Source organism: Juglans regia, chromosome 8 (assembly GCF_001411555.2).
Source record: "Juglans regia cultivar Chandler chromosome 8, Walnut 2.0, whole genome shotgun sequence".
In the NCBI taxonomy this organism is placed as follows: Eukaryota; Viridiplantae; Streptophyta; class Magnoliopsida; order Fagales; family Juglandaceae; genus Juglans; species Juglans regia.
Window position 1 is genome coordinate 15,776,850 of NC_049908.1, and position 17,095 is coordinate 15,793,944.

Sequence of the window (17,095 nt, forward strand, 5' to 3'; positions counted from 1 at the left end):
ATATCTCAAAATCCAAACGTACTGGCGTTAGTAATTTGTGTCAATTTATTTGCATTTTCCGTTGCCCAATGTACGAATGCTCTTACAAGTTCACTGGATAAAAGTTGGTACTATTGCGTTGTTTCCACATGATTGTGCTCCTTTGACCTGGTGCTCTTTTAGTTTTTACACGAATAGTAACGGTCATGATGTCTGTCACCTATATGTACAAAATTTAATGCTAATTGAGGCTCTATTGTTTTCACTTTCTCGATGGACGGGACGCAGTATCAAAATCAAGCCCGCAACATTGAATCGACAACTGATAAAAAAACAAAAAAAATGCATTAAATTTCTGAAAATGAAGTTTTTTTGGCAACCCAATAATTGCAACACAGTACCTTTTATGCCCCTTATCAGTAGAAACGGTAGTATATTTAAATGAAAAATCATTTATACATCACATTTTTACAATAATTTATATAATTATATTTTATATGAAGAATATTTTTATAAAATATTTTATAAAAATAATATTATTTTATAAAAATATCTTGATTTTATAATATATTATTATGAAATATATTATATAATAATATATTATGTTTTTTAAATTCTCTATATACGACCCTACGTTACTCTACTCGACAGCTTACCCTTAGGACTGTGCATGAGAAAGCGCGCTCAGAGTGCCTCAGGCGGCAGAGCCGCAGAGCCTCAGAGTCCCCCCTCTCCCCCCACTCTTTCCCTGTCAGGCCGCCCTAGAATACAGCCACTTGTGACCCCTAACACCATCTCATTATTCATCTATTTCCCATAGCTGTGTCCTTTTTCGTCTCTTTCTTTCTTGGCCAGCCAATCTTCTTCTTTATTTCACTGTTTCACTAGGTGGGCTATGTCTTTATGATGCTCTTTTTCTACCTCTGCAACATCTGTCTCAAAGTTCCCTGTATAAATATCACACCCGTCGCTTGAGCAAACCAGGCATCTTGGCTTTACTGCTAGAGCGCAATGATAATCACTACTTCTATCTTTTCTTCCTATATACTGTTCAACCTTTATAATTCTCTTCGTTTCTTGTTTTCAATTCCTGAAAACTATAGTAAATGGTCGATCTACCCTTATGATAAAGATAACCAGTGTTACCTCTAAAAGACTCTGTTCTCTTCTTCGTTTGTTCCTTTGAAATTGTTACATAATTCTTTCAGTTTCCCAAGGGAGGAAATGGGGAAAGTAATGATTTTTCTAATGATGCGTGTGCATGTTTATCTCTGAACTGAATTATTTTGCTCTTTAAATGGAATCCATGAAATCCTTCTTCTTTTCTCTTTGCCTTAGTCTAGAAATGTCTTCTTTCTCGTTATTGATCCGCATGGATATGCATGCAAGGAGTTGACATGGAAGAGATGTTAGCAAAGGAAAAAGTGAAGCTGCCAGCATGATCTAGCTCTGGTTAGAGACATCCGTAGAGAGCTAATACTAACCCTAACTAGGTCATGCTCTGACAGCCTCATTCCTTCCTCATTGTGGACACGCTACAATATTTCAAACACACTTCGCATCTGAAGGAGAAAAAGAATCAAAAAGCAAATAGGAGAAATCACTTTTACGGAAGTATATTCCAAACTCAGTTTCTGTCATACTCGGCACGCGTGCGTTCTTGCAACCCTTTTTCTTTTTCTTTCTTGCATGTTGCTTTCTTTCGTTTCTTTTTTGGCATTGATATACTGCCTGTTTGACTTGACACTAACCCTATTTGCTTTTGCCTTTCTCTTTTACTAAGGCGTGCTTGGAGGTGCTGTTGGGATGGCTGATTTGTTTGTGAGGATTAATGTGGCCGTGATCACCTGAAGCTCCTTTCAGACATTCTTCTAAATTTGTTTTTGGTATTATTTTCAGTATCAATTTCAGCTTTGCGTTCACAGAATTGAACCCTTCCCAATATGACAACTAGCTTGGGAAAATGTAAAGATTAAGGACTCTTCAGTAGATGGATCGAGCACATTTCGAACCATTGGTGATGGAAAGTATCTAGCTTGTAAAAATCTTTTTAAAAAATTTTGTATTCCTATTTTACCATTCAGTACTTGTTTGTTTATTTTTTGTGTTGTTGCTGGAACGGTGATAAGTTGACGAGCAAAAAATGATTGATTGATGAGAGATTCTATTTGTAGTTATCACTTGAGTACTGTTCAAATCTTTTATTAAACGAGGAAAATATTTTTTTAAGAAGAATATTTTTATAATTTTAAAATTTATTTTAAAATAAAATTATCTAAATTTATATTATAATTCTTAATTTTGGATTTAAGAAGAATATTTTTATAATTTTAAAATTTATTTTAAAATAAAATTATCTAAATTTATATTATAATTCTTAATTTTGGAATCTGTACGTATCATTGCTCTGGATATTAAAGTAAGTTAGTTAAATTGAGTTGAAATAATAAAATATTATTAAAATATTATTTTTTAATATTATTATTATTTTAGAATTTAAAAAAGTTGAATTGTTTATTATATTTTGTGTTAAAATTTGAAAAGTTATAATGATGAGTTGAGATGAATTAATCAACTAAATGAAGTAAGATATTTCTTGCCAGAATATTTTTGTAAAATAATATTATTTTTATGGTATAATGTCATGTTAAAATATAGTTACGTGTTTTTATCATTTTTCTTTAGAAATATTTGTATTTTGAAGTCAAATAATTAATTTTTTTTCAAGACAAGAAAGAAAACATTCCCATTCTATAAAATATATTTATTTAAATATTATTATAAAATATTTTATGAAAATATTACGTCGTACGTGGGTACTATTAATCATTTTTATTAGAAATGAGAAATATATATTCAATCAAATAATTTATAGAATGTTATAAAATTAGTTTGTAAAAAGGGCTTATTCATGGTATGATTACTTAAAAAAAAAATGTGCCTATGATTGAGAGTGGTGAGGAATGTTCCGCTGGCCAGTTGCTATCTTTATCAATTTCCAGGAATAACCCAACATTTTCTAGAATGATTAGATATTTTTTGCTTGTGGAATGCTCTGTACGTAGAAGGTGACAAATGAGATAGACGGCGACTTTGGTGCCTTCAGCCTTCCGGTACACTAATCTATTAAGAAAAGAAAAAGGCTACTATATGCCCCCAAACTAACCGCTCTATCGCTACGTGAATTTTTTTATTTATTTTATAATTAAAAAAGTGATTTTTAAGTGTATTAGTATATTTTTCTTATTTTTTAAAAATATTCAATCTATTAAAAAAATATGAATAGAAAAAAAAAATATTAGAGCGGATAACTCGGCAGCAGAGTAGCACGGCTCATTTATTAATATAGATCTAACTAGAACTTAACCATTTGCAACGTGAACTATTCAATAGAGTCTAATTTAATTTTAAGTTGATTTTAACATTTAAATAACTAACTCTTAAATCTATAAATTTATCACAACTTAAAATTTCTTTACACGTGGGATTTATAATTTTTTTTTTAACTCAACAACTTTTTATACAAAAGACTTGTAATTTTTTTTAAACTTTTCATAATTATATCTAAAATCATCTTAATATCAAAATATATATGAACTTATTTTAATCGAATCTCAAAAAATTTATTCTATCATCTCACCTCAATACTATTCATAAATAACTCGATTCATGTTAAACAATAGCTTGGCTGAATTGATTTGCATTATTTCATTGAGAATAACATATAGAGCTATGTACGGTGATGCTTTACATGGAAAGAAATCAAATAATTTACATGGAAAGAAATCAAATAATGCCGTTACAAATAAATCAAATAGCAAAAATGGTGGGATGTGCTAGGATCATGGAGACGGAAATTCTGATGAGCTGTTAATACTCCCCCTCAAGTTGGCGCATGAAGATCCGTAATGCCCAACTTGTGAGATAAGTGATGAAAGAGATCAGAACCCAAGGCTTTGGTGAAGATGTCTGCAATCTGCTCTGAAGAAGGAAGATGAGCGGTGGTGAAGAGACCCGAACGAAGTTTGTCACGAACAATGTGGCAATCAATTTCAATATGTTTGGTACGCTCGTGAAAAACTGGGTTTTGAGCAATATAAAGGGCAGATTGATTGTCACAATAGAGAGTCATAGGGTCTTTGTGAGAGATGCCAAGATCATGAAGTAGTTGTTGAATCCAGACTAGTTCACATGTAGTGACGGCCATGGCACGATATTCAGCTTCGGTAGAGGAGCGAGCAACAGTTGTCTGTTTCTTAGTACGCCAAGAAATGGGACTAGAACCAAGTGTGATAAAGAAACCGGTAGTGGAGCGACGAGTGGTGGGACAACTGGCCCAATCAGAATCAGTATAAGCACTAACATGCATATCATTAGAGGAAGAGAAAAAAATGCTTTGGCCTGGGGTGCCTTTAATGTAACGAAGGACATGTGTGGCAGCAGTCATGTGCGGAACCCGGGGGGCATGCATAAATTGGCTGAGAATGTTCACTGCAAAAACAATGTCGGGTTGGGTAATGGTGAGATAAATGAGTCGTCCAACTAACCGTCGATAGGGGCCGGGATCAGGAAGAAGATCGCCATCAGTGTCACTGAGCTTCAAGTTTTGTTCCATAGGGAAGGAAGCAGGGCGAGAACCAAGAAGGCCGCTATCAGTAAGGATGTCGAGGGCATATTTCCGTTGATTAAGAAAGATGCCAGAAGGAGAGCGAGCAACTTCAAGTCCAAGGAAATATTTGAGAGGACCAAGATCCTTGGTTTTGAAGTGAGTGGAAATAATAGTCTTGAAGTAGGTAACCTGAGAAAGATCATTGCCGACAACCAAAATGTCATCAACATAAACAAGAACAATGGTGAGGTTGGTAGCAGTGATCAAGGTGAAAAGAGAATGATCTGCCTGAGACTGAACAAAACCTGCATTAAGAAGAACAGATGTTAGTTTAAAAAACCAGTTACGGGAGGCCTGCTTGAGGCCGTAGAGGGATTTCCGTAGACGGCAAACCCGTGTCTCCCCCTTAGGACAATAACCGGGAGGAAGTTTCATGTAAACTTCCTCATCAAGATCACCGTGTAAGAATGCATTGTTGACATCCATTTGGTGAATAATCCAATTTTTGGCAGCAGCAATAGCAAGAACACAGCGAACTGTGGTCATTTTGGCGACTGGGGCAAAGGTTTCATGGTAGTCAATGCCTTCAACTTGAGTGTAGCCTTTGGCGACGAGGCGAGCTTTGTGACGTTCAACAGTGCCATCTGCTCGTAATTTGGTCTTAAAGACCCACTTGCAACCAATGGGTTGTTTACCAGGGGGAGTGGTTCAAGAGTCCAAGTAGAGTTTTCCTCAAGAGCACGGAGTTCAGAGGACATAGCTTCACGCCAATGAGAGTGGCGATTAGCTTCTGAATAAGAGGTAGGTTCAACAGCAGCAGTAAGGGCAGTTAAGAAAGAATAATGAGCAGGAGAAAAACGAGAGTAAGAGATAAATGCAGATAAAGGGTGAGAAGTACCTGAGGACTGTGCAGCGGTTGAAGTAGCAATGGACTCCGTGGGTATGGTGGGACAAATATAATCAAGGAGATATGTAGGTCGGGTGATAGTACGACGTGGGCGAGAAGCGGGAGGGATAGAGTCGGGAGATATGGTGGGAGGAGAAGCGTTAGGAGAGATGTTAGGAGTAGTAGGATTTTCAGGAACAGGTAAAGGGAGAATGATGGAAGTAGACTGAGGTGGAGACACAAGGGTTTGGAAGGGAAATTGATTTTCATGAAAGGTAACATCTCGGGAGTAGAAAATGACATGAGTGTCCATATTGTATAACTTATAAGCTTTGCGGTTGCTCGGATAACCAAGGAAGACACAACGCGAGGCACGGGGTGAAAATTTATCACGATGAGCAGTAAGAGTTTGAGCATAGCAAAGGCAGCCAAACACACGGAGATGTGTGTAGGTTGGTGGAGTATTTAGAAGAATTTGAAAGGGAGTTTGGTTTTGAAGAGAGCGAGTAGGGGTTCTATTGATGAGGTAGGCAGCGGTAAGAACACATTCGCCCCAAAATTTGAGGGGTAGATGAGCCTGAAAACGAAGACTGCGGGCAACATTCAAGAGATGTCGATGTTTACGCTCCGCAACACCATTCTGTTGAGGAGTTTCAACACAAGTACGCTCGTGAATGATGCCATGTTCATGAAAAAAAGTTTGTAGATTTTGAGAGAGAAATTCTTGGCCATTGTCAGTGCGAATATGTTTAACGGTTGAATTAAATTGATTTTTGACAAGGGCAAAAAAATGCATTAAATGACTAAAGGTTTCAGATTTAAAACGCATTAAATAAATCCAAGTGGTGCGTGAAAAATCGTCAACAATAGTCAAGAAATAATGTGCTCCACAAATAGAAGCAGTAGAATATCCACCCCAAATATCACAATAAATTCGATTAAAAGAAATCGTACTTTTAGTAGCTTGAGTTGGAAAAGGCAAGCGAGTATGTTTAGAGCGAGCACAAACGTCACAATAAGAAAGAGTACAAGGACTATCTAAAATATTATGAATGATAAAACTGGAAGGATGACCTAGACGTTGATGCCATAGGGTCTTATTGTCAAGGGTGTGAGCAGAGAAAGCAGCAACTTTTGATGGCCGAAATATATAAAGTCCATTACAAGCTTCACCCGCTCTAATCAGCCTCTTCAATTGAAGGTCCTGAAAAAAAACTTTAGAAGATGAGAAAATAGCAACACATGGTAAATTATTAGTGAGTTGAGGGATAGAAAGGAGATTATAATGAAAGAGAGGGACATAAAGGACTTTAGAGAGAAAGATATTTTCGGACAATTGAATGGAGCCCACGCCTTCAACAGGAATAACATCACCCGTGGGAAGCCGAATCTCACGGCTCGAAGAAAGGGGCTGAATATGCAGAAATGAGGATCGGCAGTGGCTCATATGATCACTAGCGCCACTGTCGATTATCCAATCGGTATGGGAATCGAAAGAAGAAGGGTTTAAGAAGGAGTTACCAACAAAATTTGCCGTCGATGGAGGGGTTTGTAAGAGATTCATGAGCTGTTGATAGGTTTCGGAGGAGAGACCTGGAATCGGGCTGGACGAAGGACCCACGGGAACCGGGTTGGAAGCAGCGAGATGGACGGTGGCAGAAGGAGGTTTCCCGAGCAGAGATGGCCGTTGGGTGTTGCGTGGTTCACGGCCCGGTGGGTAGCCGATAACACGCCAGCAGCGATTCCGTAGATGGCTATCCTTTCCGCATTCGGTACATTTGAGAAGTGGCCGTGGATGAGAGGAACTCCGAGCAGCAAGGGCAAGATTTTCTGGGTGGAGACGAGATACTTGAAGGAGCCTCTGTTGTTCTTCTTGAAAGAGGATGGAAAAAATTTTATTTAGAGATGGAAGAGGGTCAGTGGCAAGGATTTGGGACCGAAGGGCAGAGTAGGAATCATTGAGGCTGAGAAGAAATTGAAAGACACGTTCATCTTCAGCCCTTTTTTCCAAGGTAGTAGCATCGGTGAGAGGTTGGAGATTTCCCAACTCATCCCAAAGTTGTTTGATATTGTTGTAGTAATCGGGTATAGAAAGTTGGTTTTGATGGAGGTTGGAGATTTCTCTTTTGAGATGGAAGAGGCGGGCATTATTTCCATGGCTAAAACGAGATTCGAGATCAAGCCAAACATCTCGAGGATCATCGTGATAGTCCAAGGAATTGGCTAGGGAAGGGGTGATTGTGTTGAGAAGCCAAGTTAAGACCATGTCTTTGGTGCGGCTCCATTGGGCATAATCAGGGGAGGTTTTGGCAGGGGCATGAAGACTACCATCAACGAAAGAGAGTTTGTGTTTAGCGTTGAGTGCATGGCGAATAGCACGTTGCCATTTTGGGAAATTGTCACCTGTGAGGAGACCGGAAACCAGAACGAGACTAGGAGAATCAGAGGGGTGGAGGAGATATGGGGAAGAAGATGGAGGAGGATCATCGGTTGAGGAAGCCATCGGGAAGAAGAGGTAAGTCAGAATCTGTTTTGGCCTGATACCATGTTAAACAATAGCTTGGCTGAATTGATTTGCATTATTTCATTGAGAATAATATATAGAGCTATGTACGGTGATGCTTTACATGGAAAGAAATCAAATAATTTACATGAAAAGAAATCAAATAATGCCGTTACAAATAAATCAAATAGCAAAAATGGTGGGATGTGCTAGGATCATGGAGACGGAAATTCTGATGAGCTGTTAATAATTCATATCAACTTGTTCAGTTCAATATCTAACCTCAATGTCTACTAACTTCTACAATTTAAAAGTACCGGAAGATTCATGCATGTGGATGTAACTAACACTGATTTAGTGGGATTTTGTGATGTCTCTCCGAGTCTTTAGACGAATTATTTTAATTTGTTAGTTCAGTGGGCATGATTTTTATTTGTATTTTATTTGAAATTATAACATAGTTGAAGTTAACTGGCCGTGAAATACTATAAGCTTGTTTGTTTTAAAGTAATAATATCACAAGAAAAAACTTAAGAAGTACAACTCCTTATAATGGTATAGTGGTCGGGGCTCTTTGGGTGTTGTGACTTTGTCGATGATCGAGACTCTTTATCTATAGCTATTTAATTTATTTATTTTTAGAAAAACGCTAAAGTCAGTAGGCATGCGTAGTCGCCGCGCAATCGGTGTGTACGTAGAAAATAAAACGCATCGTTTTATATTTTCCTCCTTCGAAGACCCAGTTCCAAACTCTCACCCTCTCTGAATCCCTTTGACCCAGACCCAGACCCAGTCCCAACTCTCCTCTCCTTGAATCCCTTCGAACCCTAGACCAAACTCTCCTCTCCCAATAACAGCGAAATATTAACTCCTATAAAAATACTTTTTTATCTTTTTTATTTTCTATGATTTGTTGGTTCGTTTTTGAATGGCTTGATTGAATGTTGGAATGTATGTATTCGAACTCAAGTTAGTTAGTTATCACGTTGCACTATTTTTTCACTGTCTGCATTTCTTGAAGTGGATTTAATTACGAGCTAGTTAGGAATTAAATTCAAATGAATTGCATGTGCAGGCTATTTAAGAGCACCATGAAAATTCTTTATTGAAATCGAAAATGGATGAAGTTCAAGATGAAAACAAAGCCACGAGGGAGCAAATAAACAAAGCTTGTTGCCCCAACTGCGGCACGGCCACCACAAGCCGAGATGCATCACTGACCCAATTCCACGCGAGGAAGAAGACCACTTGAAGATCCAGTATAGTCGCTGCTTATCGCTGCTTACGGACTCATCCACTTGAAGAGAGAGCACGGATCCACTTGAAGACCACGAAGTTGAAGACGAGCTTGAGAAGAAGACCACTGAAGAGAGCGCACCAACGCTAGACCCAGTTCCAAACGAAGAGAAAAGTGTGTTTTCACTGGTTTTTTTATTTATATAGCGGCTGATGTGGCACAGCCGACTCCTCCGCGATTACATCCGACGACTATACCCAGAAGAACTGTTATTTTTAATGGAATAGAGAAGTTGTACGTGGAAGTTACCAACTGACCCAACTCCTATAATGTTGATTATGCATTCTACTTTTTAAATTATGAACCCTAAGCCTCATTTTAAATCAAGAAGATGATTTTAATTGAGTCAATTTTATTAAAATTGTTTGATAACTTGTAAAATCTATAAACCTAATATTTTAAGCTAAACTTGTTCAATTTTAAAGCCCTAAAAATAAAATGATTTTTAATACTTTGAGAAAATTAAATGATTCAAATTCACTTGAGGACTTTCATAAAACCGTAATATTTTGTCAAAACATAGTCCCTAAATTATAAAGTTTTTTTCATTTAAGCCTTGTTTCTTCCCTTTTGATCTATTTACACCACCCATTAAAAATTGAAGATCCAACTGGATATGATTAGGATCAGCTCTTCTCATTCTTATCCACTGCTTTTTTCTTCAATTTCCATAGGCACAATCATATAACATAGTCTGGTATCACATACACACTCAAGCAAACCAAATTCATCTCCAATAGCTTCTCTCTTATCTCCTCTTCTCTTCTCTTCCTCAGTCTTCACCTCCTTGCTCTTTTCTTCTCTTCACCATCACCACGCCTCAGGTCAAGTCATAGAAGTATGGAGGAGCAGCCACAAAAGCCTTGGCAGCCAAATATCCGAAGCTCTCGGGCAACAATAGTTCTCAACTATGCCTTTGCACCAACAAACCAGCAACGCCTAGCGGCAACCATCAATAACGGGCAACAACCACTAGCTCCTCTTTCTTTGTTCTATTTGCCCTCCATGATCAAGCAATAATTTGTTACACCAAGAAGTAGAAATGGCAGCAACAGCAAGCAGAAATGGCAGAAACAACAAGCACACATAGAACAACAACTTTCCTTCATGTAGGCTCTGATTCAACCAAAAACCAACAAGCTTCCTTCCTCTTTTCCTCCCTCTTTCATGTTCAGTCTCTCTCTTTATCTTTGTTAGAAATACTAGATCAAAGTACACAACAAAAATGATATTACCTCGTCGGCAAATCATAGATCTAGTGCAGTTGTTCCGTAGATTTTTCGTCATTGTTGTTCGTCCAAAATCTTCACATATCAATGGTGGAGTGTACTACGTGGTAAGACCAGAACAACATCCACATATTTTACAACCTAAATGCCGAGAATAGAGAGAACTATACTAGAGAGGTTTTCTGCTTTTGTGCCATAAATCTATATTTTTCACTAAGGGGAGAGAGCTAGTAACCCACGACTGGGCTTAAATGCCCAGCCATAATGCACAAATAAATATGTCAAGCATAACTGCTAGGCATATGAATAGCAATGGGTGCCTACTATAGGTGCCCCTTTATTACATCTCACACTCGCATATAGTGGGCAAGACCTCAGTTATGTATCTCTCAATATGTTCTCAATCTTGTTCATACTAGAAAATAGGTTGTGTGACCATCGAGCACACTTGTAAAAGAAAAATGGGAGCACTATACCAAATCTCTCTAAGAAAAGACCAACATAGCAACAACATCCCTAAAAGTGTCTTGTTATGCCCTGACTCATTTCGTCACATCAGAATAAGCACCCCTAATCCCTCTTGAGTCAGAATGACTCAGAACAATGCTCAATCTCTATAAAACATTATGTACTCACAACTATGTTGCAAATCCCAATAAGCAACATAATTTGACAGCAGTGAGTACACATTATTATCGATATGTTATTAAATAGTATTCCTTTTGCCCTCATGTCATTCAGTTTCAGTCTTGTCGTTTTTCCAGTAACGTCTCTTTAGGCCACATCATTTATGGTCATAGATAACATGTCAAAATAGCGGACACTAAAACATCAACCTCGTGATATAGTCAAAGGTCTCCTAAGGACTTAATAAATTAAGGATATCAATTATGACTTATAGGACTCACACGGTGAAGAAACAGGGATTCATTCACTCACCTCTATTATTGGTCGTAAAATCATATGCAGTATGAAATCCAAGTTTTGGTTGAGTTCTCTTTGTAAAAGGAAAGAGCGTATATCTAATCTCAATACACCACATAGATTTTAGTCTAGTTATTATCTCAGCACCTAACCTGAGTTCTTCTATTTGCTCGATATCCAATGCGCCAAATAGTATCTTGCATCTGACTAAACCATATGCTACATGGATTGTGGGTAACTATATAGGGTCCTTTCAAATATGATGGTTCTCATCTTAGCTACCACTAATGTGACATATATTTTTTGACTTACAACTTATCCCTCTCTGGAAAAGTATCAAGTGACACATTGTCTGATCTTTGCTAGCTACCCTTTTATAGCGCCAAAGGCGACCGCTCATGTGAGTGAGTCGATCTTTGCCTATCAATTTACATTTTTCACCATAACTCCCAAATTTATGGTGACTATGTGTGCTTACTAAAAAATGATTCTAGCCATGCCACATGATTATAGAACACAGTAGTGTTATGTGCATGACAAGCAATAGCATGACGGAGAGAAATCACATGGTCAACTAAAAATAATTAAACCGCAACGCTCAAGTGATATTTTAGGACCATTTGTCTCTATGCCCATTCTTATGTGTAGTAACTTTTCAAAACATGTGCCTACCAAGAGACTTTGCTTTTATATATAAAATTCATTCATACAACAATGAAGTCAACGAAGAATCATTGCAAGTCTCATTTAAGGTCAAACTCACCTTAGATTCTAGTCAGCAAGTCTAACTGTGACTTTTAAAAATCTGCAAAGTGACTACAAATATCATTCAACAAACTTAATTTGCGACTTCAGGATTTTATATGAATCTCTTGTACTCAACAATAGCATGTGAGATACCAACCTTTATTTTTCATTAACAATAAAACGATTAGGGCCTTGACCCCCAAAGACAAATAGAACAATGTAGCCATTACTTTTAATGACTTGTCTAAATCTCATCACAAACTCACTTTATCAAGTAAGCCATATTTATCCTTTAACAAAATCTCAACTTCTAATTCCCATGAAAAAACTATAACAGAAACACCAAATAATATAGACAAAAATAGATTCTTTGGTATTTGTCATCTCATTAATTATCAATGGATTTTAAACAAGAGTTCTTAGAAATCGTTTTTCTTATACACAGTCTCATAAGACGTGAAGTTTTTACTACTTTTGACAAACTCATATCCATCACCTCGTAGTATGGAAAATCACTCATTAGGCGACAATTGATAATCTAAGACAATCAGATCGTCATATCTCTTACGATGAAACTTTTCTAAGATTGTCAACAACGTTCAAAGAACCTCATTTCATTCATAGTTTGTGTTAATAAAAAAAAAAAAAAGGACTAGGCACATTGGGTATTTTTGAATAGATGGTTTGTTTAGACCACATGTAAACAATACTAGCAACATTTATTTGATTTTCATACTAAAATAGTACAAGCAACAATCATGCGCTCAAAGTACTTCTCGCCTGAACATCACAAAAACTATCTAATTCTCCTACGAGAATAAACTATTTGTCTCTTTCAAGAAAAGTTCAAATAAATTAGCGATCAATGGTTATCTAAATGCAGCTCAACTAGTGCCAAGAGATGGATTTATACCTCTATCAACTTCACTTTTACTGTGTCAACCAGATTAACAACCCCAGGTTGAATCATATAAGTGAAGTGAATCTAGGATTCTATGTTGGAATTCCTACTATGTGAATTCAGTACCTTTAGTGAAGCTATATTACAAATATTCTCTAATAGTTTTTAAACGACGAGAGAATATTGATATATAGCTACTATGCTATTTATGAGGATCTTATTATTCTACTAGTTTTGTGAGTCACTATCACTAGTTGGTACACCCGCACTCAAAGGTATATTCACTAGTTGTTGAATTACTCTCACTATTTTTGGTGATTTTTTATATAAATATTTGAGAAAATTAATAGTAAGGTAATGTGGAATGAAACGTTATTTCCAAAAATCAAGTGTTACAAAAATCCACAATACCCCCCATTTTCGCCTAAAATACGAGTAATTTTCTCGACTCAACTAAAAATATTCGAGCTTAGATCCTCCATATTTCCATTTTAATTGAATTCACGTATACACAAAATAATCTTTCAGTCTTACTTAAAGGCGAATGAGATTGATCTAAGAACGAAAAGTCATAATTAAGGCAACACCCCATATTACATCAACTCAAGTGTGACGTAACAACAGCTTTGCTCCATAATTTATTTATAACTTCATTATCTGCGAGTCATAAAATTGTGAGATAATTGCTCTCATAATATGACTCATACAATTGCGATTCAGAAAATATTTTATCTAAAAAAATATTTTTCCTTCTAAATAAATACAAAAATTGTAATTGCATCATCATAAGCCTTCACGACACATTTTAGCATATTATCTCTTTACCCAAGAAATAATATTATTGAGTCAATAAGTGACCATCCAAATTCTAAACCTCTAGGAACTCTCACTAACACCACTGTTTTCAATGAATCTTAAATCAAATTAGGTCTAGATTTTGCTAATGTCGCATTAAAAGTGCTAATACAAACATCGTTTTTTGCAAAAAATGTAGTATGTGACATTTTAGCCGCTAACTAGCGATATATCCATAATTCTTACTTGCTCAATATTTTTCATATTCTTAAATCGATTATAAGAGAAAAAAAATATATTGTGAGAAATTATTTTAGCCTAAAATCTATCTTGCATCAGTACAACCACGAACAAGAATTTTAGGCTTAATTAAGTCATACCTAATTGTTCAGACTTTTGCGGCTTTTGCTACTGTTACCATGCAAACCTCCAAGGTGCTTGGTATTACATTAATCTCAAGGATGCTCCTAAGTTCATATATCTACAAGAATCTATTTGTTCTCACATTGAGAGAAATAAAACTTGAGCAAGATTACTAGTACTAATACCACAGAGAGGTGCACTGATAAAAGATTTAAAATGAATGCGTCAATCAAGAATATCCTCAACACTCTTGCACACTCAGATTTTAATATCTTACTTGCCAGACATACTAGCAACTTTTAGAGAGTATGTACTTATCTATGAGTTAATCTAAGTTGTTTCAAGATTATAATAGACAACCTCAAATATGTGAGCAATTAATCTTTGCATTCCAAAAACCAACACGCAACTTCCATTATTACTACCAAAATTCTCAAAGGCAAAATAGTGGTTTAGCTCTATCTGATAGTTGATCCCTTCAACTTCTATAAAAAATGTAGTGCATGCGTTTTATGTGCACTTTCAATTTTATTCTAGACCTTTACGAGGTTTTTGCAATAATGATGGTCTAAAACTATCTAACACTCATAATAATCTTCATTTGTTTCCAACTATTACTCATGGAGGAGATTAATGAGACAAATTAAGTCGCACACACAATCTCTAGGCTTTCTTCTCGGTTATCTCAAAGTTACTAACCTATATGAATTTAATTGCACACACATATAAGAAATTTGCCGCATCAATCTAAGTCAGAAGAAAAATTATTTATACACGTCACTAGATCGAAAATTCGCTATACTTCCTAATCATCTCTTACGCTACGATGCCTAATTATTAATTTCTAACTTATTATATCGTATGAGAGATTAATTCTAAATCAATCTATACCACACTCCCTGATGAGCACCAACATAGGTCTAGTCTTAAAGATCATTTACAAGTTCCATATGAGCTAATTACAAGGACAAGAGCCAAGAAGATTAAAGAGACAATGCAATAATTGATGCAATCCATTGGAGACAAGTTTAGCAAGAGCCTAACATTCAAGATGGGCTTGAAGGATGAAGATCCAGTTTTGATTCATTTGATAAGTTATGGAAGATGGTAACAACATGACTTAAAGACTTTGGTTTGGCTGCCGAAATTCTTATAGTTTTTGGTTTGGCTGAAATTTGCATCACCTAGGGTTTGAAAATTCTAGGGTTTCTTGCGTCTCTAAGTTTGTCAATTGCTTGGAGTGTCGTTCCATTATTTCTCTTCTATTTCATTGTCAATTCTTGTGTGCTTAAATTCAATTGCTTGATTTTCACAATTGAATATTGTTGTTTGTGATTGAATTAGAGAAAAGAAGAGAAAAGAAAGGAAAGCAAAAGAAAATAAAATAAAAGAAAAGAAAGGAAAGCAAAATAAAATAAAATAAAATAAAAGAAAGGAAAGGCAAGGAAAGGAAAAGAAAAGAAAAGAAAAGAAAATTCGAAAAAAATAAAGAAAAGAAAATGTAACATATTCAAAGGTTGCTACATAATTATAACAAAGAGAAATAAATACATTTGTTGATTGAGTTTTATAATCAAATGGGTTGAATACATCTTTGGAGTTGGTATCTTGGTTTATAATTACTCTTACCCTCGTATAAATTCCTTGAGTCTCGTGTCATTTTATTCATTCATTGGTTCTTGTTCTTGTTTTTTGGATCTATATTACTAGTTGGAATAATACAAGGTTGTATTATCTTGATTTTAGTTCAACTAGTTCTTAAAGAACTTGAACGGGAAAACTATTGAGGTAAAAGGCAAGAGAGTATGAGACTATTATCGGGAAAAAACCAATTAAGAGTGAAACACGAGTGGAGTGCCATTATTCGAGTGTAAACACGTAAGAGAGTATGTGATGTTTTCCACTAACAGACTTTTTGTGCAGCACATTATGATGTCTCATAAGAGTGACTCATCACATCACCAAAAGGGATGACATATAACTCATCCTTTGTGTTGCAAGCCATGCAACAACAATTTGAGCTGTTGAACTTAGTGTTGGGTGAAGTGAGGGATATGATGGATCATCAAGAAGCAGTAATTAGAAATCTACAGGGCAGGAGAGACAAGAGGAGACGTGAGTCTAGTATTGAAAATGGGTATGAAAAAGAAGAGTATGGTGATTCTTTTGTTACTAGGCGTGCACTCATACATAAATTAAGATGAATAATACAAAACAGCAGAGCAAGAACATTTTTCATACTAGATGCCACATCAACAATAAGGTATGTAATATGATCATTGATTTGAGGAGTTACATTAATTTGGCTAGCACTATTTTAGTTGAGAAATTGAATTTACTTATCTTGAAACACCCTAAACCATACATGTTGTAGTGGCTAAGTGATTGTGGGGAGGTTAAGATAAATAAGCAAGTGCTAGTTTCTTTTTCAATTGGAAAATACCAGGATATGGTGCTTTGTAATATAGTGTCTATGCATGCTAGCCATATTTTGTTGGGAAAACCATGACAGTTTGATAGGAAGGTGATCCATGATAGGTTAAGAAACATGTGCAGTTTTGAAAAGGATAGAAAAATAATCAAACTTGCTCCTTTAACTCTAACACAGGTCCATGGGGACCAACTGAAACTGAAAAGTGAGGATGATAATGAGAAAAAAAGAAATAGTGAGTCCGTAAAGGGGAGAGAGAGAAAAATGAGAGAGAAAAAAAATGAGGGAGAGGCTGAAACCACAAGTAAAAGAGAGAACGAGTTAAAAAATAATTGTGATTCCTAGAGTTAAAGAAAATAGAGAGTGAAAGAAAAAAAGAGAATGAAAAGGAAAAAGAAAGTGAGAGAAAAAAAGAGAATGAGCCAAAACAT

The 17,095-nt window shown here is 36.0% G+C and overlaps 1 protein-coding gene across 1 annotated transcript; it reads right to left on the reverse strand.

Annotated features, from left to right (window-relative positions):
• Positions 1-1,524: 1,524 nt before the first annotated feature.
• LOC118349192 (uncharacterized mitochondrial protein AtMg00810-like) lies at positions 1,525-5,134 on the reverse strand. Its single transcript, XM_035692784.1, has 3 exons — positions 4,936-5,134; positions 3,928-4,893; positions 1,525-1,541 (listed from the first exon to the last, which is right to left on the reverse strand). The coding sequence occupies exons 1-3, from the start codon at positions 5,132-5,134 to the stop codon at positions 1,525-1,527; spliced, it is 1,182 nt and encodes a 393-aa protein (XP_035548677.1).
• Positions 5,135-17,095: the final 11,961 nt, after the last annotated feature.

Bases quoted from the DNA above. Each gene is read 5' to 3' on its own strand.
- LOC118349192 (XM_035692784.1), bottom strand. From the start codon at position 5,134: ATGACCACAGTTCGCTGTGTTCTTGCTATTGCTGCTGCCAAAAATTGG. The intron at 4,894-4,935 runs GTAACTGGTTTT...TTCTTAATGCAG, and splicing joins CGGCCTCAAGCAGGCCTCCC to GTTTTGTTCAGTCTCAGGCA.